Source organism: Orcinus orca, chromosome 2 (assembly GCF_937001465.1).
Source record: "Orcinus orca chromosome 2, mOrcOrc1.1, whole genome shotgun sequence".
NCBI classification, from domain to species: Eukaryota; Metazoa; Chordata; class Mammalia; order Artiodactyla; family Delphinidae; genus Orcinus; species Orcinus orca.
The window spans coordinates 170,569,756-170,596,200 of record NC_064560.1 but is presented as its reverse complement, the minus strand read 5'-3'; the positions used below and the strand labels follow the sequence as shown (position 1 = coordinate 170,596,200).

Below are 26,445 nucleotides of genomic sequence, written 5' to 3'. Positions count from 1 at the left end.
TTTTCAAGTTTTGCATAACCATGCTATCCTATATTTATTTAAATATGAGATTATTATGTAACTCACATTGAGAATACCACTATTACTTTACCTGAATATTTTTGCAATTAAAAAAGATGGTTTTATTCAATTGGTGTTTCTCCTAATTCCTCACAGCTAAATTTTATCTTATTTCATTCATAATGAAGTCAGCCTCTTTAAGATACATGCAATCTTTGTACTGGAAATACCATGGAACCTTAACAAAATCTGCATGCTGACTGATTATTGGAAGACTACTTTCCAAAAATCCTAATGTGAGCCCTTTACAAATAAAGGGCTCACAGCATATCCTCATTTGAATGGTGATGTATTTAAAACCTTAGAAATCCTATGTGGTTGGCTGGAGTTAGAACAGTTCTTTAATATTCCACCAGGCAGAGGAAAAAACCAAATTTGTCTACATTTGTTTAGTGAGTGAGATCCAAAGAATAAAAGGATTTTTAAAGACTAAAGAGGTTAAAAAAGATTAAGAAATATCAACATGGAGTGAGAAGGTAAGCAAAGAATATGTCTATGGCAAGTATAATTCAAGGGGAAAAAAAGAAGAGGTTAGAAAACACAAAATAGGAAAAGTAAAATGAAATGGTGAACACCTTCTGCAGGTTGGGACTATACCCCAAATCCATCAGCAAAAAAAAGTTACCTCAGGGAGCAAAGGAAATAGAAGAGGAGGGCTCACAAAAAGTAAAGGCACTCAGAAAAGATTTCTAGACCAAATGTTTCTTTTCAATGGTTGCTTTCCCATTTTTATATTTTAAACATTGGTTTAACTAATCCACACTGCATTATAAATTATGTATTACTGCAGGATTAATTAGGAACATGATCTATGAAAGATGAAGTTCCTGATTGTAATGTAAAACTCAGAAAAACAATCCAGTCTTAAATCCCAAGGGGAATATAAAATAAAGCAGTGATTTAAAGATATAAGGATTTTGCTACTTTCATGAACAAGATTTTAACAAGGGAAGGGATTTATCTCTTCAAACCTACCATGCATTCAACAGCAGTTATTTCACCAAATTTTCTTCCTTTTGAATTTCAAAATGTAGTAAAATAATTTGGGTAATGATGCTTTTGGACACAAGAGATTAATAAAAGCATACAGTATAATAACATACGCACTGCTTAAGCAAGCACATATATTTTCGTCCATATTTGTATTCTTTAAATAAAGCATAAGTCTTTTGAATAGGTTTTTTTATATTTCTAATTCAAGCCATAGGCTCATTAGATTTGACATAACTGAGAATAAAAAAGCTTAAGAATTTCAATTAAAAATTACTCCCAAGATTATAAATAGATGCTTTCCTAATTAGGAATATTGGAAAAATAATTTTTTTTTGTTCAGCATACTATAGAGGTTGAGAAATTCACCATAAATGTACATACAAATATATATATCTGTATATATATATATCTCCAATTGACCATAAGTTACCAAAAATTAAATATTCTAGTTCCGTGTCATTTACTAGGTCCTGGTGTTTAATTTTCAAGCAATGCAAAATAAAATATATTATATTTTAGTGAAATAAAATAATCAAACTGGTTTATCAGGCTGACGTCAACAAGCTCACCACTCAGTCCATATTTGTTCATACTGAACACTGTTCAAGGTGTTCGGGAAAGATACTGCATTAATATTACTAATTTGGTGTAGGAAAAAAAATGAAAAGCTGACTTAAGCCCTCTATTTACATTTCTATAACTGCCCTAAAATAATTTTTGTGATTTAAAATTGGCTAAACCAATCTGATCATTTTGTTTAAATAATGCAATATAAGACATGCATAATTCAATAAGCTCAGTCACATGCAGAGAAAGCCTAAAGAAGCGTACAGTACAGGAGAGAAACTGGAAGAAAAAAGAAAAACAAAGCTATTTAATAAATGCTTTCTTGAGACTGACAGAACAAGTTAGAGGTCTGTTACATGCATGCTAAGCTTGGTGGAATTTTAAAATACCATACCTTAGGGGTGATCCGATGAGCAATGTAGGAGGGGTAGGGTTACTCCCTGCATTGTGCCGGCGCCGTACTGCCTGGCGCCTAAATGTGCTGCGTTCACGGCGAAATGACACTGCCTCCTCGCTGGCCTGTGCTGCTGCATTAAGACAGACTTAGGTCAAACAGGAGCCTAGGTCAGAGGCGTAAACAGCAGCTGAGCCTGTCCTCCCCAGATACGACAGATTAACAGTGAACCTATGAAAACCTTTTGGCTCAGTTAGTCAAGTTCCCTCTACTTTGAGGGTGGGAAGTCAGGGACTACACACAATCCTTTTTATTAAAGATAACTGTTTCTTTAAAAATAATGTTTCTGATGTTATCTGGCCTCACCGTCTTCTCTTCAACCTCAATTTTCTATTTTAAGATCTCTGTTGTTTTAAATCTTTTTCTAGAAGTCTTATTTAGTCCCATATTCCTCTACTAGCCCTTTAAGTCAGCCTTAAAGGTACTGTATGTGTCAGTTCCAACCAATGGTAAAGGGGCATTGATTTCTTCCTTTCATGAAGACAGTAAAAGCAACAATGATAGTACCTGTGATGACGAGGAGTCAGGCAGTAAGTTTATCTCACACTACCCTGTGCCATAGTTTTGGCAGCATTAAATGAAACTGCTGCCTGCTATGCTGCACAACTAGCTTTTTAAATGCTCAATTCAAGGTAGCATGCGTATATGTTAACTGTAGAGTAGTTGGCTACCATCAAACTTTATTCAACTCCATGCCCTCACACTGGTCCCCTCAACACTAGGAAGCAAATGTCAGCAAAATATCACCAAAAAAATTAGAAACCCATAGCTTAATCCAAAAGCAATAAAGTACAAACTAAAACCAAATATATAACAATGAGAAAATCGAAACTATGGCTTAATAGAATTACATAAAATTTTATAAAACCATGACTGATTTGGGTTTCTAAAACAAAACGCAAAATGATGTTTATCCATTTGAATCTAAAACAATTGTTTCCTATAGTGATCTAAATATTTTACGAATCATTTTGATTTTGCGAAAGGGTATTTTGATACTAAATATGAATAAAGACAAAACAACTTAGTCCAGATGACATTTTTTTTTTACAACAAATGAAAATTTCTTTCTTTTCAGCAAGTATGAAATGGATTACAAAATCAACAGTGTTGTATTTTGACTTCAGTTCTCTGACAAGTGTTCTTGACATTTTGAAGGCGTTACTAATTCTCATCATTATTCTGCTTAGCAACAGCCATTTCCATCAATTTAAATGTTGATTTTAATAAAGTATTCTTTTAAATGTTTACACCTTTATCCCTTCCCCAGGCTGCCCCAGTGAACGTTCTTTGTGTAATTAACCCATTATAATTAGGAATATATGGATTACCTCCAGAAGACATGGACTTCTCTATCTTTAGGCAATGTTTTCTTTTATTAAAGGGATGACAAGCACAGAATTATTTCACCCACTTGGCAAGCTTCTGCCGGTAAGAAGTGTAAGTCACAAATAACGGGTCAACAATTTACATTCCTTCTTTCTTTCTCTGCTCACGCACTCCAGTGACATTCTAAAGTTAGAAAACTAAATCAGAATGAGGCTTTGGGGCTTTGAATCCAAACCAAACTTGACTCCCGGAGCTAATACGTCTTTTCTATTCTTTCACCAGTTTTATTGTGATATAATGAGAATTCCTTTAATGTGAAAAGGCTGTTACTTGTGATGTAAAAGCTCATGTATACAAAAATTATATATGACCTGTGAGAACAAATAATGCTGATTAAATATGATTATTTAGAACTGTGCTGTCCAACATGGTAACCACTAGCCATATATGGCTATTTAAACTTAAATTAATGAAAATTAAAAGTTCAGTTTACCAGATTCATGACCCATACTTCAAGCGCTCAACAGTTGCATGTGGCCAGATACAGACACTTCCATCACCACAGAAAGCTGTATCGTATGGTGCTGATTTAGAGTCAAGGATGCCTGTTTGTCACTGTAACCTACAGAGCATATTGTGTGCTTTGCCTATTCCTGACAACCAAGACCCCAACAAAGGAAAGAGTAACCAGCACTGTCACTAAGAAGAAAACATAATATTGGCATGGCAGTCATTGGATGAAGGATAAAACAAAGCAAACAAGCCACTTGAAAGAAGAAATGAGAAGTTAGATGAGTGACTCGTATACCTATTAATGGTTCTCAGACGTCAGTAAGGTTAATTTGGGTTATGAAATTTTAAGTCACTATTTTAAACCTCAATTCAAGACTTATTTTTGAAATTATATTGAAGATTTCTATTCTTTTGTTGTAATAAACTATTGCTCAATTCACAGGTCAATTCACTTCTCTTAAGAAACTATCAAACATTCATTCTAGTTTTAGATATGTTGTTTCAATCAAAATAACAGAGTAAATTTACCCAGATAGAATTTATAGGGGATAATTTAATCCATAAAATGTACTAAAATTATTCAGAAGGAATAGATGATCACTGAATACTGAGAAGAGGAAGAAGGGACATAGGAAACAGCTTTCTTTACTATCTTCCTTCTACTGAGGACTTAATGGGGTTAATTTAAAATAAAAGCTAGTTATTCCATAGTATTGGGACAAAAAAACAAAACTACAGTGTCCATTTGTAGTCAAAATGTTCTTTGGCTTCTCCAGAAGGCACTTTTTTTTTTTTTTTTTTGCTAGTAACATACCACTTACATTTTGTTATCTGCAAAATAACTATTAACATTATTTTCTTAAGAAAATAGTTTTAGAAACATATCAAAAGTTTAGACGTCCATAGAACAACATATTAAAATGGAGTTCTGATTACTGCCCATGTTATCCTCCGTAATATTCAGGGTATAAATAACCGATGATAAAAGAATATTCAATGTTTACTAGAGCCACCCGTTTAACAGTAGCTAGGATCACACATTCAGCTGAAAACACTGTGCTATTATTTATGGTCACACAAATAAGATTAAACCATGCCCCCCCCTGGGAAGGTGCTACTTATATAGAACATTTCCATTTGGAACAGGTTCCAGTGGGGGTCCAGTTCTATTAGAGCCGAGGGGGAAAAAGTGTCTAAAGCTTAAAAATAATTTGCTGTAAGCATGCTCAGTCACATAAGTTATAGCCTTACTTGATGAAAATTCACTTCCACAATCCAACTACAAAAAACTCTTTTTGAATCCTTTAACTTTATAAGAGAAAGAAAACAACAACAACAAAATATTTTAACTAGGGAACCAGAGGGGAGAGAGAAAACACTTTAAAACCTGGTTTTGAAGTTGATATTGCTTAAAACTCAGTATCCCCTGGCAAAGAATAAAATTAACTAGTATAATAATGAGTATAAAATGCAAACAGTAAAAATTTAGCACTCTAGGTACAACTAAATTTTATGCATGTGTAGGTAAAGGAGAAAAAAACCACAAACATTCAAGTGATTCAAAAACCATGAATGGCAAGACAGATATAAAGCACTTTCAAGGACATATATTTAGACAAATGTGAATTTTTTAACATTTTTAAAAAAATTATAGGAGTCTTGACTTTCTAATTATTTCTTTGTGTTAAAAAGACTTCAAGAGACTGAATTACGATCATAAGTTTAAGAGATAACTTCAGATAATTTACCTCTATTTCTGGAGTAGTGATACAATCATTCAATTAAGTTTAAACATTCTCATGCACAAGGCACAGATATCCAATGATATTTTAGACAGCTGTGGTCTGATCTATTCCTAAAGACCACAGAGAAAACAAAATACACACCTCCCGCCTAAGGAGTTACTTCCCGTTTATCTCAACGAGTTAAGGAAAATTCTACACATTCTATAGTGAATTATTTTAATGCAGTATTTTTTTTTTAATATGGGGGTATTAAAACAATAGACTTCCAGTTTGTTTTAGTCTGTTAAAAAACAGGGAAAGCATTAAAGGCACTAATATACTTTCAGGATGACTGGGATGGCACAAAAGAACACAATTTGGTGAGGCAGGAGGTGAGGATTGTTCACACTGTATCTCAAAAATTGGAAAGTTATGAGCAAAAATACATATAGAAAAAGATGCCACTTAAAAATGATGCGAATCATACAGCTGACTGCTAGTGAAAGGATTCATATGTAATAAGCTGCTTTCTAGTTGTTACATGCTGCTATGGCTGGCCTCTTGTGATAGCTCAATGGCTAGTAAATGAATTGATAAAAATTTAGACAGGAGACACTGCTCAAGAAAGGTGTTGTTTTCAGAGGGCAGTGTCTATTGTAGGAAAAAAGGAGTAAATTTGGGAAGATCACGAAAATAAAAATGTGTGTTTTGGTACCACAGAAGCAAGCTGTTTAAGCCAACACTTTAAGAAAAAAAGATGAAAGTATGAAACAAATATATACACATTTCAGAAAATTAAAATATAAACATTCTGAAATACACTGAAATATTCTTCAAGGTAAAAATTATTTTACTTAAGAATTAAGTTACTATATGAAGAAATGAACATTCAAATGATTTTGCAAAAAAATTTTAAAGGAAATATTTTAGTCTAGGCATGAAATCCATTTTATCTAAACATCTTTTCCCTTTCTTACTTTCCATGTCAGTCAAGAATGATGCTAACATCAGCATGCAAAGATTTTGTTCTAATATAGAAACAAATGCTTACAAGCATTATTTTCTGGGAGGCCAAAGAACAAGAATCTGCTGCACAATTTCTAAGCATTCATTCTGAATTAAAATAATTTCCATCTATGAAAACATTTTAAAGGTCTACTCTATTTTTTGAGACATAAACCAACAAACAGTAGCAAACAACAACAAAATTATTAGCTGTATCTTGAGTTAGAGAATTTACATATCTTTAGTGATACTCTCCATAATCCCAGGCAGTCACACAAATATAGCTGGGTAGACAAAGTTAAATGATACTCTGGAGTCATTTAGGAACATTTCCTAAAAGATATATAGTTTAAGGATTACTTACTTTCATAGGTGGTTCCTAATCTTTTTGAATCCTTTGTGAATGGTCTGATAGACCCTCTCTCCTGGAAAACTGCACTCAGAAACAATTTTGAATATATTTTCAGGAGACTCACATAATAAGGGATCATTAGTGAAGAATATATACTTGAAGTGACATATTTGAAAAGGAAAACTTCCTTACAAATGGCATCAGTGTCTTAGTTTTCATAATAAATCTAAAAAGCACTTGACACATGGAAGCTTGTTAGAGTCTGATCATTAACTGTGAGACATGCTTGAACAGTTATTATTACTGTTTCACAATTGAGGAAATTGAGACACAGGTTTAATGGCTTGCCGGACTATCCAGTTAGTAATTAGAGGTGGTATTAAAATGTAACTGTTTGAATCCTTATACAGAACTTTACTGCTGCTAGAAAGAATGGGCTGGTTTTGGGAATTTGATACACAAACCCTTATTTGCCTCATCAATAAAATACCTCTTTTCTTGACACTGCTTTAAAAGAAGATAATTTTTTCAAGTAACTGAAGCATACAAACCTGCTTACTACATCTAATGAGCATTCTTCTATGTGGTTTTATATGTCTAAGCTTTCTTCTCAGTACAGACTAAATATAATACAATCTTTCCTTAGTCACATACATTTATTAGTGCGTTATACTGTAATACAGCATTAAGTTATGATACTATGATGTCCTTGCACAAATTAACATAGTTTGCCCTGGATTTAATGACTCCCTACCATTCTGTTTTTGGCACTGGTGTGTATGGTTATTCCAGCTTCCGTAGAATTAGCAGTGCATTTCTTCTGCTGTCATTATTTTTAGCCTCTACAAGCACCCCTCTCTTTCTACTAATTTTCTTCTTCTCACTTACTATCTTGACTGGGAAATCAGAAAATTAAGTTTCTTAGAATTTAGAGTCCCTCTATTCAGTCAAATAAAACAGCTTTAATCCACATATTCTTGTCTGTTCAGTGGTCTTTGTCTTTTTTTTTCAATGACATTTGGGATCAAATTTACATGCATGGTACAAACCCTCATAAACTGTTTATCAAGAAGGTTTGGTTTTTCTTTAAATAAAGTGATATTCCCTTAAAAAAAGACTATCTTTGGTTCCTAACACAAAAATATTATAATAGGATCCTATTTCATGCTTATAAAATAGTGACCCAAGTATTACATTTAAAATAATTTTCTCAAACAGAAAAACAGAGGTTGAGAAATTCAGAAAAAAATACAAAGAATAACAGAATGAATATAAACCTTCCTATTCTGGTTGCTCTTTACAGTCTGTTGAATCAGGCAACATATAAGTTTAAGTTACCCAAAAGAAAACAGGATAATTTTCTATCGTATATAACTTGTCTGTACTTTTTATTCCTAAAATACTAGTCATAAGTTATTAAAGATATGCTTTATAATTATAAAAGAAAAATTAAATGCAAAAACAAGAGATCATCAATAGAAATGTCTTAGCCTGAATATAAAATTTTCCTGCCTAAGCAATCACAGAACATTATGGATGAAATCCAATTTTAACCAAAGTACTAGATCAACGGTGAGACGTCCTATGAAAACAATCATTTGCTATGTGACTCAGTATCAAAAGAAAAGTTATATGACCTATTGCTGCCAAGGTAAGATTAAAATCCGTATTACTAGATTAGATGTTAATAAAAATATTTTTCTTTTTGGTATTATGTAAGAAATTAGGAATTCAGATTATTTATTTTTACTGTTATTGAGTTTCACAATGGCACAATGAGAGTATCTTTAATGTTTTTCTATATCTAATCATTTTCTTCAACTTTAAGGACAGGATACATATGAGTAGTGTAACAGACTGGCCTGTGAAATAGAAACATCAGCACTATTAAGCTGTTACTACGTGCCAGGCACTGTTGTAAGCATTTTACATCTATTAACTCCGTTAGTCCTCACAAAAACCCTGTAGGATGGGCGAAGCTGGGGCGAAGTGAGAGTAGCATCGACATACATATACTACCTAATGTAAAACAGATAGCTAGTGGGAAGCAGCAGCATAGCACAGGGAGATTGGTTCGGTGCTTTGCAACCACCTAGATGGGTGGGATAGGGAGGGTGGGAGGGAGGCTCAATAGAGAGGGGACATGGGGACATGTGTATGCATGTGGCTGATTCGCTTTGTTGTGCAACAGAAACTAACACGGTATCATGAAGCAATTATACTCCAATAAAGATCTATTAAAAACAAAAAACAAACCCCTATGGGATAGAAACTACTATCATCTCCATTTTAAGATGAGGAAGCCAAGGCTTAAGAAGGTAAGCAGCTTTCCCGGAGTCACAACTACAATGAGCCCATATACTAACAAGGATGTATGACTCCATGTCACTGTATTAGGTATCTGCTATTTTAGAATATTTTATTTTACTATTTTAAAGTACACTTCCTTAGTTCCATCCTTCCACAGGACCAACACCCATTCAGCTTAAAGATAAGACAAAAAGAAATCATCAGAGAGCTCATGAACACGTCCAAATTCATTAGGATAAAATCTACTTATGGTTTATGTATAGCCATGTGAATGGTCAAGCAGTATCCTCTGTTGTGCTGACACATTTCAGGAGTAGAGTATGTAAAGCAGAACAGATAGGCAAGAAAAATTTCTCCTAATTATCGAAAAGAAGTAACAATCTAATAAATTTTACAAAGTACTTGGGAGTCTATATAATTTTTAAATAATGAAAACCAAAATATATCCCCTCCCACTACCACCAATCATCCAAAAAGCCCAAACAAGACCCTCATAAAATGTCATGAAAACCAACTAAATATAAATCCAATACGTTTAAGCAGTTTAGTTTTGATCTTATTTTTATTCTAAACACACTGAAGCTCAAAGAAAAATAGCCCCGACAATGCCTTCCTTTGGCAAAAAATGTTTTTTAACAGCCCGGAGATGATTACATTTATTCCACTAAAGTGCCTGGAAATTTTTAGTTCATTATTTGTTTCTTATTAACAGTCGATGATTTGTTTTATTAAAAAAAAATAAGAACACAAACAAAAGCTGGAATCTCGAAAAATGAGGGCTCATCTTAGTCAAAGATCAGCACTGAGAAGCAAATAAGACCTTCATATAACTTTTCCTAAAAAACAGAACGCCCCACGTCCCTGTGAAGAGGAAATGGCATTTTAAAGACAAAGACATAAGATTTACTATAGCTCTTACATATATTTTAGTATTTACATTTCAACAATATTTAGAACAGCAATATTTTTCTATCATTGCATATTCACTCTTAAAATTTATTTTAATGACAACTTTAATAAAAATTAAGCTATAATTTAAAACCCAATGGTTTCTTGCATATTGTGAACATATCTGATATGATTTGTGTGAGAAATCACTAAAAGCATTTCAGACCTTTTATAAAAAACAGAATGATACCCATATCAAAGACTTGAGGGAATTTAATTATTATATTGTCACCAAATGATTATAACTTCAGATATAATTAGTTCTCAATATTTAGGTCTGACAGACTAGTTTCTTCCGTAGGTACTAAAGATCATTTTTTTACATTCCCATTAGAAATTAATCTTTGTTAGAAACTATACCAAAAGAAGAGAATGTTTACCACATTATGGACTTTTAAAACACTGTGGGTGAAATTAGAATTCTTTGAGAGAAAAAGCTTGTTCCTTGTTTCAGAATGTTTGTGCAAACAAAAAACTCAGCTTAACTTTTCATAAAAGACTGAACATTACTACACCAACAGACTATAAACTTTAAAACTAAAGATATAAGCTTTATTAAAGGATATGAGGTGGAGGATAAAAAAGCCACGTGCTAGCTAGCAACACAGGACTTCACTCTTCTGATTCTAGTCAAGAATGAGACTCCATAATAACCAAACAGTAAGCAAACTATTCTGGGCAGAAGGAAATACCAAGAAACAACTCTGAAAAAACAAAATGGCCAATACACACTGACAATATAAAATCACCTATCAAATTTTGCACAATTCCTCATAAACCTGAAATAAATAAGCTATTACTTTAATCAAAACAGCATCACTGTTATCATAGGGAGCACCATATATCCACTAATGGATAATAAATGTCAATATAAACTATAAACGCTGATTAATAAATTTGATGTGAAGTTACAGAAAAAAAATAAAATGTTTTTAATGCCTAAAACTTGAGTAAGCAAGAAATAAAACCAAAGAGACAGACAAAAAAAGAGCCCCAAGTTTTCAAAATACACAGTCAGAGCTAAAGTAATATTTGGACAAATCTTATATAACAGGTTGAGCGACCTGATTCTGAAAGTTCAGTAGCACACATTGTATAAGAGGGAACTAAAAATGGTTTGGCGCCCTAATAAAATTCTACATTTTGTTGTTGCTATGGCTGTACAAAGGAGGAAGGGGACCAATTCTTTGTTACTCCTGGTAAAACATTAACAGGTGGCAAATGGCTTAGAAAAGGTGAATGCCCTCAAGAACAAACTGACATACTCAAATGATACAACGAAAAAACATTTTCCTGGTGTTCACACCAAAACCTTTTCTAAGATAACCATCTCCTTCTTCATGGAAAGAAAGTTTATTTTAACAACATAGTGGAAGAGGGGCTATTAACACAAAATACACTCTAAACTGGTACTCCAATCAACAGCACCAAAAATGACAGTGACTCCTGGGTAAATCTCTTCCTGCAATTTACTTACCTCCACTGACTGCGTCTTGCTCTTCGCCTTCAGGAAACGCAACCTGGCTTGGCAAGCTGTTCCTAGATCGAGTGACTGTCTCTAACTGGGAAGCCCGTCCCAATAAAGACAGCTCATCTAGCACCTCTCCCTCTTTGGCCTCGAGATCTGATTTTGAAGTGGTTAAGGGTTCTATGCTTTCGGGTGCCATGAGCCTAGTGGAGTCATTCAAACACGCTACTGTGCCGCTGTCCAGGCTCAACACTCGGGCCCGAGTCTTGGCACTGTTTGTGCTGGAAGTCCGCCGCGCTGTCCGCTTTTTGCCAGTTCCTTCAGGGCCCAGATGGGCTTTGTGTGCGTGCTCAGGGTCGGTGCCCCTCTCCTTAGGGTGTTTGGTCTTTAGGGCGCTGTATCTGCCCTCGGGAGACTGACATGAATGAGAAGTGGTGCTAGAAGAGCTGTCACTGCCGAACTGGTGAGCAGACTGAACGCTTGACGCTCGGCTCAAGTCACTTTGGTCACTGGAGTCCTCATCGTGACAGAATATAGCACTATGTGGCTTGGTAGCAGAAACACCTCGAAAGGACACATAGTCCCTATGCCGACTTGAATCAAAACTGCTAGCCCGTTTTTTTCCTGTCCGTCTCCTGCCTGACTTATGGCCAGAGGCTGTCCGGTGGATTAAGCTAGAGGATTTAGGTCGTACATCCCCTTCCTTTTGCTTTCCACCAACATCTTTACCAACTTTTGAATCCACTGAAACAGCTGGCTTATCACTCTCCTCCTCTTTGTTTTCAGCAGTTTTCCCAAGTGGTGTGTCCCCCTGTGAAGTGAATTCATTTGCATGGGGGTTTTTATTGGCTTCTTCAGATGCAGAGGTGCTGAGACCTTTCTGATTGTGCATATCATCAGAGCTATTAGAATGCTTGGCTTCTTGAACCCCACTATTCGTACTCACTTCCAAGGCAGTTTTTTCACTGCTAGTCCTTTTGTCACTCGCACAGCTACTCTTGTCCTCTGGCTCAGCGCAGCACTCTTTCTTCTGACCAGTGTTCTTTCCCACTTGGGGAGACTCCTCGTGCTCTGACAAGATGCTCTCTATGTGAGTGGAGCTGGTCTGCTCGCTTTTGTAGCTGCTGACGGTGCTGTGAGTGTCCCGGTCCGTACCACTGCAGTAGCTCTCTGTTGAGCCACTACTGCGCGTGCTCAGACTCCGCAAGCTGTCCATGCTTTTGTCTGCTTTCAAGGGTTTGCTCTTCCCACTTTTGGTAGGTGGCTGAGAATTACTGTTTTTCAGCTCACCAACAAGCTGAAATTCCCCAGATAAACAAGAATTTTCCACCAAGGATTCTTTGGATCCAGAATGAGGCTTGGAAGATTCTAACTCACTAACAGGATCTAACCCACGTCTTTGCTGATACAGAGGGAAGTCATTCAGTGAAGTGTCTGGAAAAGCCACAGCAGAGCTAGAAGTCCGTGGTACACCTCGCGGCCGGTGATCTTTCCTGTAAGAGTGTGAATGTAAAGGGACAAGAGATGCTACTTCTGTGTCACAGGCACTGGATAGAGACTGCTCGATGTGGTGGTGGTGGCTGTGACTTGGCAGGCTCACTTTGTCACTGAAGTCTCTTGGTAAGTCCTGTCCACATGAGGATAAGGACGGCTGAATGGAGATGAAGGAATCATTGGAGACCAAACGGAAGAGCTTCCGATCAGTTGCCAAATCTGTTTCAAACATATATTTGGAAATGTTAACACAAATCTACAATCTGTTTTTCTACTCTTTAACAATGGAAAGAATTCACAGTGTACCATAAAAGTATAAACAATTTCTCAAGTAGCTTACTGAATAACAGTTGACCAGTTATTCCAAAGGGCTGGTTTTATTTCACTGCGGTACAAAGAAAGCATTCTACTAACGGAATGAACTCAATTTCCAAATCTTCAACTGGCTTCAGAAAAAGTTCTATAGATTATTAACAATAAAATAAGAAGCAACGAAGGATTATACTTAAAATGAACCTGGATTTCTGTGCGAGTTCTGTCCCTAACTTACTAACTAGGTAACCTTGGGTTACCTTTCTAAGCCTCTGTTTCCTCATCTGTAAAATGTGATATCAATCTCAGTACCATGGAATAACTTAGTATTGAGTTAATAACATAACGTTGCTTAGCACAATGTATGGTAGCTATCATTATTTTGCCTTGCAAAATTAAAAATCTTTAAAAAAAACTAATATAATTGCTTTACAAATCCACAAAAACCTAGAGTAATCAGAAACAAACAAAAAAATCAAGAGGCTGACCAATGCACAGACAAGATATGATATAATGATATAAGATATGTTACTGTTCACAGGGGTTGAAAAAAATTAAAACAATAATTACAGGGCAAAATACTACATTTTATCTTTCACCACGGATGCAACAATTACAAAATGCTTCATGAAAAAAATACATATCCCCTCCTATATCTGTAAGACTATTCCTTCAGTTCTCCATTTAGGGAAGTGATTAGTGACTTGAGTTATCATATATACTATATATATAAATATAGATATAAATATAAATAAACCCATCTACCCACCTACCTACATAGTAATTTATCTTGAAATATAGCTTGACAACCGAAGTGTACAATAGCTGATTTTCTATATACCTTTTGACAGATAAGGATGGTTGAATCTCCTGTTAGCTCAATAAAATGAAATATTATTGTCTTATTTATCATAACTAGATAGGAAAAATACAATAACAGATTCTATAATAAGTTAGACTCTTCCCAGTAGAGTTACCTTAAATAATAAAAGCATACATTTTCCCTTAAGACTAATATAAAATAAAAATGAACTACTAGAAATACTTATGTGCTTTAAAAAATTTAATGTAGATTAGATCTAAGTAATTAAAAACTTAGAGGTACCCTCTAGAATGTACCATATAAATTGTGATTTATAAATGACATATTAGGTTTTATCTTATGTTTTAAAGTCTTCAAGATAAGTGAAACCAATGTTCTTTTCATTTGTCCAAAACTGTGCCACTGTACTTGGGTTCTTATATTCTCTAAAAACCCAAATTTAAAAATTAGTACTGTATTTACTTTTCTGTAGTATTAATTTATAATGTTATTTCTAAAAACTCTCTATATCCCTAATAAGCAATTATGGGATGGTGTAATAGTCACATTTCAAGGATATGAATTTCATAAAACAAAAACTTAACTGAGTAAGTAGTTGAAAATCACTAATTCTAAAATACAACAAAAGACTTTTTAAAAAATACTAATGATCAAAACCAACTCCTTTCCAAGACATTAATAAAGCAGAAATTTAAATTTTTCATTTTAAAAGATGCAGCCAAACTTGCTTTAATACATGTGTTCTTTTCAGTGTTGCTAAATAAATATACCATAATAAGTTTGACTTTGTCAGGAAGAACTTTAGGTGGTTTTAGGAAACTTCCAAGTAAACATGTCTTCTTAGACATTTTTCTTACTGGTAGCAATACCGTCAAAGACAGCCTCAAATCAACCCAGAGAGATACTATTTTTCATCTAATTAAACTTTTTTCCAGTGACAGCTACCAGTAGTGTTCAGGATAAGAAAAGCATCTCACATACTGCTCATGGTGGTGCAAACTAGCGCAACCAACCTTCTGCAAAGCAATTTAGCGACGTTGCCAAGAGCCTTCAAAAATATACTTACCCTTTGATCACTAACTATTTCTAGAAATTTTTACTAAAGGATAAAAATCATATATGTGAATAAGGTTTTAGAAAAAGGTGGTTCGTCTCAGGTTGTTATGAAACTCCTTAAAACACAGAACTATAAAAATGTCCAATAAAATGAGGTTGAATAAATTACATTGTCTAGTAATAACACCATGCAGGCACTACAAATGTTTTCAAAGATTATGTAATATGAGAAAATACTCAGAGTGAAAAAGATGGCACTATATAAAAAATATGACTCCAGTCTGTAAGAGTTAAAGAGAATACTAAGGGTATATGTACGTATGTTTGTAGGAATGTTAAAAGTAATATACCATATTTAGCCATAAAAAGGAATAAAGTCCTGACACGTGCTATAGCATGCAACGTGAAAGAAGCCAGACACAAAAAGCCGCATATTACAAAATTCCATTTATATGAACTGTCCAAAATAGGCAAATGCATAGCAACAGAAAGTAGATTAGTGGTTGCCAGGGGCTGGTTGAAGGAGGAAATGGCGAGTATAATGGTTATGGGTTTCTTTTGGGTGTGATGCAAATGTTCTGGAGTTGGATAGTGGTCATGGGTACCCAAATCTGTGAATATCCTAAAAACCACTGAATTGTATACTTAGCAGGGTGAATTTTATGGTATGTAAACTATATCACAATAAAAAATAAGGAAAAAAGTGACACGAAAAAATATTAACAACAGTTATCTCGATGGCAGAAGTGTAAATTATCTTCTTCCTCATACTTAACTGTGTTTTCTAGAACATACTACTTTTATAAACAAAAATCATTATCTTCCTCCTCTCTTCTAGATCATCCCCATCAATTATAAAAAACAAGCCGTTATTTCTCTTACATTCTTAGAAATTCCAAATCTCCTCCTTTGTCCTCACTTCCCCTGCAAGCTATCACCTTCTACCTCTGATCTCCTTTACAAAAATTCACCAAAAAGTAGTCTATATTCACTGTTTTCAATTCACCTCCTCTGCCACGTATTCTAGTCCCACCCCATTAAGAAGCTTATCAAGGTCACCAACAACCTCTACGCTCAGTCCAATGGTCAAGTCTCAGTCTCATATAACTTGGCCTATCAGCAACATTTGACAAAGGTGATCACTGTACTCTCCTTGAAATGTGGGGATACACACCTCTACCTCACCAGCTGTTCCAATTCAGTCTCTGGATTTATTAGACTGCAGTGGCTCAGAGCTCAACAGCTGGAACTCTTCATTCTTCTATCTATGCTTTCTCTTTTGTAGGTCTCAGCCAATTTTCTGGCCCCATAATAACTGAAGTTCAGAAATACGTGTAACTAGTTCCTGCATCTTCTACCCAGCCCCGGTACTATACAGGGATGGACTAGAGTTCTGATCTTGGGTAGGGAAGACATGAGTGAGGCTGGGGAGGGAAACTGTAGATAACCCCTTCTTAGAAAACGTAGAGGACACATCCCCACAACCTCAGTTTTCTCCCAATCATCCTGAATCATGTTGATAAAATGAGTGCCAACTAGTCAACTAACTGCTAACTAACAACTAACTAAAGGTCACTGTCCTGTAAATCCAAACCAGTCAGAGAGCCAGAAGAGCCCCCGCTGATATTTAAGCCAGAATGAACGACAGCCACTAGGTGGTGCCTAACCGTAGCCAAGATCTACAGGGATTTGGCTCAGGGAGCCAGACTGCCTCAACTCCAGGCCAGCTAACCGTAGAGGCTTTCCCTGTTAGTTCATGAATTTCATGTTAACCCAACCCCACATTTGACATAACTGAATTTTTAATATTTATACACTGAAAACTCCTAAATTTAAAACCTCAACCCAGATTTCTTACCCGAAATCCAGACCTATCTAATTATCTACCAATTACTGCTGCTTACAAGTCTAACAGCAACTCATACCTGATATGCCCAAACTGAACTCCCTCTCTTGCCCTCCACCATGCTCTCCCCACTCCTAAATCTGCTCCTTCTCAGTCTTCCCCCTTTCAGTTAATGGAGACTCCATCCTGCCCATTATTTAACCCCAAAACCTTAGAGTCATCTATGACTGCTATTTCTCTCACACGGTATTTCCAAATCCATCCACATATCTCTCATTAACATCTGCCACACACAGTCAGACCACTTCTCACTACCCTGATCTGTGCCCCGATTATTGCAATAATCTGCTAACTGAGCTCCCTGCAACAGCCTTTGCCCCTTTTAATATACTCTCAACACAGGAGCCGGAACAACTGTTAAAATGTAACACAGATGATGACACTTCTCTGCTCAAAACCCTAGATAGCAGTTCATCATCTCACTGGAAATTAAAAGCAAAATCTTTAAAATGGCTTTTACAAGGCTGTAATTTGGCCTCATTTACTCTGTACCAGCCCCACTATTTCTCAAACCTGACAGGCATGTTCCTGCTTTAGGACTTTTGCCTGTGCTGCTACCTCTGCACGGAGGCCGCCTTCCTCCCAAATACCCCGACAGCTCGCTCCTTCACCTCCTTCGGGTCTTTGTGCTTAGCCAGGTTTTCCCTCAACCGTTCTATTTAAACTTACGATGGCCAGGGCCCCCAGCACGCCCCCTCTGTCTCTATTACTACATCTATATTTGATTTATAATAGTATGTTTCCGTACTAGTAGTATGGAAGCCATAAGGGTAGAAATTTTTGTCTGTTCACCCATTATTTCTAGTACTTAGACTGGTACCAGGCACATATGAGTACTCAGTAATAATTGTTAAATGTGAAATACATGTGAAAATGTTACATGATGAAAGCAAGTTATAAAACTATGTAAAAGCAGTATTGCATAGTGATTAAAATTAGGATTTAGAACTCGATTTGAACTACAGAACTGCCACTTTGCAGATGGGTGCCTTTGGGCAAGTTTCTTATAACTTTGCTCTAAGCTATGATACACTCATCTGTAAAGTGAAAATAATAACCGTATTAACTTCAAATGCTTGTCGTGAAGATTAACTGGGTGAATGCATATAAAGTGCTTAGAAAAAGACCTAAACCAGGGTTTGATAAACTAAGGCCTGTAGAGCCAAAGAGGCCCTCTGCCTGTTTGTAAGTAAAGTTTTAGTGTAACACAGACATTCCCACCCATTTATACGTTGTTTACGGCCTCTTTCACTCTACAATGGCAGAGCTGAGTGGCTGCAGGAGAGACCACGTGGCCAACAAAGCTTTACAGAGGAAGTGTGCTGACCCCCCACAGGGCAACGGTATGCACTCAGTTACTGTCAAGCACCATTATCTATGTCAGTATGTATCTGCCAGGGTAGATTTATAGGCATATAACTCCCAACGTACTTGCACAAGGTACTTTACAGAGGAAAATAAAGAGACCTATGACCCGTAATGGTAGTGGCACTAGCCCCTCTAAGATCACTATCCAGTTTCTGAGACACTAATGATTACATATTATAGAAAGGAATGCTGTAATTCTCAAAGAGATTAATTCGCCTTTCCTTTTTATAAGAAAATAGCTTCCATACCATATAGTATGTTTAAAAGTATTTTTAAGGGGAGAGGGGTAGGTTGTGAGGGGTGGTCCACAGAAGCAAACAGTGACGAGGTACTGTAATTCCAAAAAAGCAGCTACAGTGATAAACCTAGAATGCTAAGTACCAGGAACAAAACATACTTGCAAGAATTAAACCTGGGTAAAACATTAAATTCATGGGAAAATGTCACAATTCAGTGATCTATTTGTAACTTCAGAAATAAGTTTCATAATTCAGTACAGGAAATTTATCACCTTGCCTGCCTACCAAACATCACCCATAAGCTAATAAAAACAACAGGCTGGAAACAGGGAGACAGGTTTCTAATCCAATTTTGGCTCACTGATTATATAACCTAGGATAATCTCCACTTGAAATGGGTATGACATATCCATCCTTTTATGTCTGAAAATTAAAAACCAAACTTGAAAATGTGGCAGTTCTTAAAAAAAAAAAAAAAGGAACTCTATAAAATCCAAAATACTCATTTATAATGGAGTTGTATAAGGAGAAAAAAAAAATCACTTAAAACCAAAATTTCTATTAAAGATTAAAAATCTGCTACAGGAAGGCACCAAGCTGGAAGCAGACAGTTTCTCAGTAAGTCCAACAGCAAGTTATTTCTCTGTGAAAACACACTGTCATTTCTGCAGTTGGGCAACATATACAGTAGTTGGCATTTAGACGTCATACTGAATGGAAGAGAAGAGTTTTACATACTAGGTTATCACTAAGCTAAGCAAGATGCTCTGACCAATTAAAGGAATAGCAGATTCTTATCTCCCATCTGACATTCATTCTGGGGCACATGCTCATAAAGTTTCCCTGTTTACTTGGCAGAACATGTGTAGCTGAATTCCAGAAAGCTGTAAGTACTTATAACACTGTGTTACTGTTATGCTAGCAAACCATTTTATTTTAATGTTTCTAAAAAATACCATATTAAGTTATTATAAACTTCTGCCAAAATATGAGCAGCACATTCCACAAACTCACCCTGGTCACCATAATACATAAGGGCATCATGAAGTAAAATGTTCTTACCCTGTTCTTCACTTCCTTCCTTACAAAGACTAGAGCTCTGGCCCAGACTTAAACTGATATCATCAGAAGTCTTAGCGGTGTCTGTATCTCCTACAAAGTGAAGAGAGACCCATGAAGACATTATATGAAAAGTAAAGGCCGTACAGGGTGGCATAACAAGGAAGGACGTGAGGGAGTACAGTAGATATGTATTAACTAAAGCAGTTTTTGTATCAAGGGCTACAATGATGGGAGATGCATTAAACTAACAGGAAGTATCGTGGACTGTCAGCTCACATAATTATTCTCATAGTGCTACAAACCAAATACGGAAAGCTTCATAATATTAGCTAATACAACTATTTCTTTCAAAAGAAGTTTTAAAAAGGAAATGCAAGTCATGTAATAACAAGTTGAAACAACATAAAATTCCCTCCCAGGGAAAATTAGAGAGTTATAAAATTATAGGGCAAAAATAACAATGAATTTATCTGAAATAGATGTATTGAATAAAAGGGATATATAAGATGTACAGGAAAGAAACTTTTTTTTAGTGTCTCATTCCTGCCCAATTTAAAGGTTTCACATTAAATTAGTTTTCTATGAACCTCATCAAAACCCATGAAAATATTTTCCCTCAAGGCAAAGAAGTTTCTTAAAGATCAAAATTTATAATTCATACAATGTAATGCAAATGGTCAAATACTTTTATGAAATTTGGATGATGAAAGGAGACCACAATTTAAATCAATTAATCTTTAATATAAGATACATAATTTTGGGCTTCCCTGGTGATGCAGTGGTTAAGAATCTGCTTGCCGTTGCAGGGGACACAGGTTCGAGCCCTGGTCCGGGAAGATCCCACATGCCGCGGAGCAACTAAACCCGTGCACCACAACTACTGAGCCTGCGCTCTAGACCATGAGCCACAACTACTGAAGCCCACACGCCTAGAGCCCGTGCTCCACAACAAGAGAAGCCACCGCAATGAGAAGCCCATGCACCACATCACAGAGTAGCCCCCACTCGCCACAACTAGAGAAAGCTCACACACAGCAATGAAGAGCCAATGCAGCCAAAAATAAATTCATTAAATAAATAAATGTTTTTAAAAGTTTAACATAAAAAAAGATACATAATTTTATCCACAAAATAATTTCAAAAATGATTTTTCATTACACGTAAATACATGATACAGTTATCTTTACTAGAAACAAAAAAAGAAATGGGAAGTCAGAGGTAACTTTCGGGTTAGATCACACCTACCTTTAATAGTTGTTGCTGTTCCAAGACGAGAGGAACCAGATCCAATCTGAAAACATGACATGAAGTAAACGAGATGCTAGCTACGCCATCGGCACAGACTAGCAAGATTATCACATGAAATTATATTATCAAAACATGTTATCAGTCACTTTCACCAAAAGGCCACGATGTATCAGAGCCGCACTCCCTGTCTGCTGTGGCGCATGCTGCGCATCTAGTACAGATCTGCTGAGACGCTGAATCCCTCTGCGTACTCAGGACTGATGGGGCCCCCAGGGCAAGAGTCTCCAACCTCGAACATAGTGCCAAACGGTCATTGTCATTTTTATATTGCATCATGACATGTGCAAGTTATAAACAAAAGCAAAACTAGGTGTTAAGTCTACCTGAAATAAATTTAGACTTATCAGGGCATATAAAGGGAAAGTTTGGAGGACATAACATACTAACAAAGAGCAACCCAAATTTTACTTTCAAATTGTTAGTAAATCAATATGTTCTTTCCTGAGTTTCAGACAGAAAGTAAGTACTTCTTTGTAGGCTGCTATAACATATTTTTAAAGAATAAAAAAAAACTAAGCCATCTAAGAAAAAGGAATTTTTAGCACAAACTCTATAAACAGAACACTAAAATCTGCGGAGCTTTTAGGGCTTATATTCAAGATGGTATAAGACGTCCCTAAAATTTCATAACCATCAATTATTATACTACCATAAAAATCATAGAAACACCACAAATTCCATGAACACATTAAGGAAACCAAATATAACATGACAGTTACTAAATCAACAAGTCTGAGTAACTCTTTTTATAACCCGCTTTCAAGGGATTCAAGAAGAAAATAGGCAAGCAAATTTAACACCTTACACTAAAATCAAGAACATTCATATAATACTCATATTTTGCCAAATCTTTTCTTTCATTGATTCAACTGAAGTATACAATGAGAAATCTGGTCAAAATATAGGTTAATACTGACTTTGAAGGGGCATGAGGGACTTTCTTGGTCTATATTTGGGGGAGATAAATACAGAAAAGCATAAGAATAAAACATAACCACCCATTGTATCTGTTAAGATTGCTTTTGTCACCAAATAATAGAACTCAACTAATTAGGTGACTTAAAGAAATAGTTTTATGTTTGTCATCTAAGTTTGGAGCTGGTTTAATAGCATTTGTTCAGCAGCTCAATAATATTAGGGCTCTGGACGGCAGAGCCTAATTGTCTAATTGTCTGGACGGCAATTAAATGGGTGTACACATATGTAAAAATCTACTGAGCCATACACTTAATAAGTGTATACTACGCTGTATAGAATTATATGTCAGTGAAAAAGTAAGTAAAAATAAGCATACACATACAGGTTAAAACTGCTAATAAATTCTTATGTAGCCAATAAAAAAAAAGAGCTTGGCAATAGTTTTTGAACTGTTTATTAAGTCTGATTCTCCTGATTTTTCCTAATTTCTGCTTTCAATTAGCCATAAAAGGCACTGCAACTGGACAGAAAGAAAAAGGCCAAAAAGCATTTTACTGCAAGAGTTTCATTCTTATAACACCTGCTAAACAAGTTATAAAACTAACATATGTTATTTATCTACTAGAGTAATAAACATGTAACTTCCTAGACAGAAGTTTAAAAACAAGTAAGCAAACAAAAAACACCATTTCATGCCACCCTTCTAAGAATTTAAACTTAAAAAAAATGTTTTTTGAATATGCGTACGGTAGTCATTTGCTCACAACCTCAAAGTGTTCTCTTTTTCTTTCCTTAACAAGCTTCCCATTTTGTTCAAATGTTGGGCATGTTATCTTCTGACTTATGAGAAGAGGGCCCAGACTCTGACCTAGGTGTGTGCTCTAGTTCTGCTCAATGAATGTATGGGAGAGTCTGCTGGAGGGCTTTGAGGAAAGACCTTTTCATGTCTGAGAAGATGATGAGCAAGGACAACTCTGCCCCACACTGTCACCTGCTTCTTAACTTTTCAACAGGATCATAATTGAAGCTGCTGTGCTCATCCTGCAACTCTAAGGAAAAGCCAAAAGAACTAGGGAAATTCCAACCCAGAGCCCTAATATTATTGAGCTGCTGAACAAATGCTATTAAACCAGCTCCAAACTTAGGTGACAAACATAAAACTATTTCTTTAAGTCACCTAATTAGGTGAGTTCTATTATTTGGTGACAAAAGCAATCTTAACAGATACAATGGATGGTTATATTTTATTCTTCACGCTTTTCTGTATTATTTAAAATTTATCCCCCCCCCCAAATATAATGGAATTGTGACTGTTCACACATGAAACTATAAGGAATTGAAAATATAAACCACAGTGCATACAAATAAAAGAATGCAATACAGTCCCCAAAATGTCACTGCAGAAAAACAATAATATTAACATTCATGATAGAGTCAGTAAAGAGAATCAAGTTCCAAAGAACAGCACACTAAAATCCCTCTTTGTTTAAAAAGTTTTTTTGATTGTGACATTACAGATGATTTTTATTTTCTTCTTGTTATTTGCTAACTTTCTAAAAATAAACACATTCAGAAAAGGAAAAAATTAAGAAAAAAATGATATCTTCATACACTTAGAGGTAAAGTTTTTACTTAATAGGTTTGCACAAACTAAGATGGTCCAGTGTTTCTTCTCTTTGATAAGTGCCAAAGGAAAGTCCAGGAAGGATTATGGATGTCAGAGAAGAAAAACTACTTCCAACTAAAAGAGCAATCAGGCAAGGCCACCTCCTCCATGAAGCCTTGCCCCTCTCTCTAGCTGGAAACAATTACTTTCTCCTCTGAAATCTATAGCCCCTTTTCTGTACCATTCCTATGGCAACTATTACTTTGTATCTTGTACTTACACTTACTTGGTAACATATATTTATAACTTCAGTTACTTATAGACATTTACTAGGAAATTGCAAACTCTTTGAGAGTTAAGACCCACTCCACATCCCGGACAAACAAAATGCCTTAAATACCATCAGGCACTAAAATATTTTAAGGAAGATAAGTGATAAAAGGGAAGAGAGGGACGGGGCGGGGGTGGGAATGGAGAGTAGAAGATGGAAAGGAGAAGGGTAGCAGTGGCAGAAAGGAAAGAATGATCACAATGACTATGACAGAGCTACTGTGTTCAAGGAGTTCACTATCTAGTACAGAAGACATTTATATACAACTATGATAATGTGTAATAAGACCTATATAATAAAACATGTGTGAGAAACATGGTGTGTCTATATTGGTAATATCTCTACCGATATAGAAAAAGCCCAACTTTACTTCCCCACTTCAGCTTCCCTAAAGGATAACAATAATTATGCCAATAATTCCTTTTGGTATAAAACAGTATAAAACTAAAACACCAAAATCTAAGTAGCACAATAGCTTCTGACACCTGCCCTTTTTTATTCAAGAGTTAATATTTTAAGGAAAACCAAATTAGATGTGCTGTGCATTTAGGTGCAGACATGCAATAATTACATTCAAGATGGGACACCCTCCCTAAAACAAGTAGGGCAAGTTCTAATGGACATGATGCCAAGGGTAGAGTTACCAAAGGTGGCTGGCCATTGCTGTGTCCTTTTGTCTGTCCTAACAGAAAAAGAAAAAGAAAAAAAAAAGGTGTGGCTCTTCAAAATTTGTTGCAAAAGTATAGGCTTATTCCCCAGGGTAATGTGATGTTGCTAATATTTGTCAGTAAGAAGAAAGGCCAGGTTTAATTAAGAATATAAAATGTGCAGCCATATTTAAGGACTAAGTCATTTCATTCTATCCAAAGAGACTGCGAAAAGCACAAGGGATAACCTATATGTCTCCAATACAGACAGACACCATGAAGGTAAATAAGCACACACTAGGAGCTAAAGTTCCTAAGGGCACTCACCACAACTGTCTCGATCAAAACTACCCCTGGGCAATTAGGATGTGGTATGTGCTCATCAACAAAGTACTTAATTAATGTGAAAATTCTATTTAAAATAATGGTAATAAAAGATAATCAGTAAACAATCAAAATATTATTAATCAGCAAGATAAACCCAAACACTGACTGACTGTTACAGACAAGAGAACACGTGAGACCACCATCAGGAGGAGGGAAAAAAGCAAAATACAACAGCACAGGTTCCTACCTGGTGGCCTGGATCAAGGCCAGCATAAGAATTTCTTGAACTGCAACCAACTGGGGGTGTGGCCTCTCGAATGAACTCAGACATTTCAATGCCCCCACCAGGATCACTGAAAAGGAGAATAACTGTCATTATTCTGACACCAATGGTTTTCCTTTTGTTTGTTTTTTAAGTTATTATCTTTTTTTCTGTAAAACTAACAGGTTCAGATATTTAATATAGCAAATTGAAAAAAATCATTCTTCTTTTATAAGTCTGGTAAATTTGAACTATTTTATAACCATGTCACTACTCCAAAACATTTAAAACTCTCTCCCAAACTGTCTATATCCAATCCAATATTAGAAACTGGCCTTGATTACAATTGTACCATACTAAACACAGCACATATTTTATGATATGTGCCATAAAACCACTCTAGCAAAGAAATTATTTGCCTTTTGTTTCCTAACAGCAAAGAGAAATTGGTCAGAAAGTAATCAGATCTTTTTTTTCAATTTATTTATTTTTAATTTTTTAAATTTATTTATTTTTGGCTGTGTTGGGTCTTCATCACCGCACACGAGCTTTCTCTAGTTGCGGTGAACAGGGGCTACTCTTGGTTGTGGCAGGCAGGCTTCTCATTGCGGTGGCTTCTCTTGTTACAGAGCACGGGCTCTAGGCGCACGGGATTCAGTAGTTGTGGCACGTAAGCTCAGTAGTTGTGGCTCGCGGGTTCTAGAGCGCAGGCTCAGTAGTTGTGGTGCACGGGCTTAGGTGCTCCACGGCATGTGGGATCTTCCTGGACCAGGGCATGAACCTGTGTCCCCTGAAATGGCAGGCGGATTCTTAGCCACTGCACCCCCAGGGAAGTCCCAAGTAATCAGATCTTACACTCCTCGATCTCTCCAAGAGCGCAGTCTGATTGAGCTGCATGATACAATGACGAACATGCATGAGAGCAATTATCCTGGTCAAGCTGTCCGTATCTGTATTTCTTAAGTTAACGGAACTTAACTAGGGTACTAACTTGTTTCACAGAGCTGGGAACCTAAGATTTTAGACTTGCATGTGTAGAGTTAGAAGGCACCAGTTTAAAAAG

At 35.9% G+C, this 26,445-nt stretch overlaps 1 protein-coding gene across 9 annotated transcripts in view; it reads right to left on the bottom strand.

The window, feature by feature from the left end:
* PCNX1 (pecanex 1) overlaps window positions 1-26,445 on the bottom strand; it is a 172,350-nt gene that overhangs the window by 101,201 nt on the left and 44,704 nt on the right. For 6 of the 9 annotated variants that reach the window (XR_007475658.1, XR_007475657.1, XM_004262188.3 and 3 more), the window contains exons 3-7: window positions 25,368-25,473; window positions 21,229-21,274; window positions 19,984-20,073; window positions 11,733-13,436; window positions 2,015-2,147 (exon numbers count right to left, since the gene is read on the bottom strand). Coding sequence is in view for 7 of the 9 variants with exons in the window: in XM_004262188.3 (XP_004262236.2) it covers window positions 2,015-2,147; window positions 11,733-13,436; window positions 19,984-20,073; window positions 21,229-21,274; window positions 25,368-25,473 (2,079 nt within the window). In the remaining 2 variants the exon portion in view is untranslated. The remainder of the gene's footprint in view (window positions 1-2,014; window positions 2,148-11,732; window positions 13,437-19,983; window positions 20,074-21,228; window positions 21,275-25,367; window positions 25,474-26,445) is intronic. The other 3 variants (XM_033422165.2, XM_004262189.4, XM_033422145.2) reach the window with 2 other exon arrangements.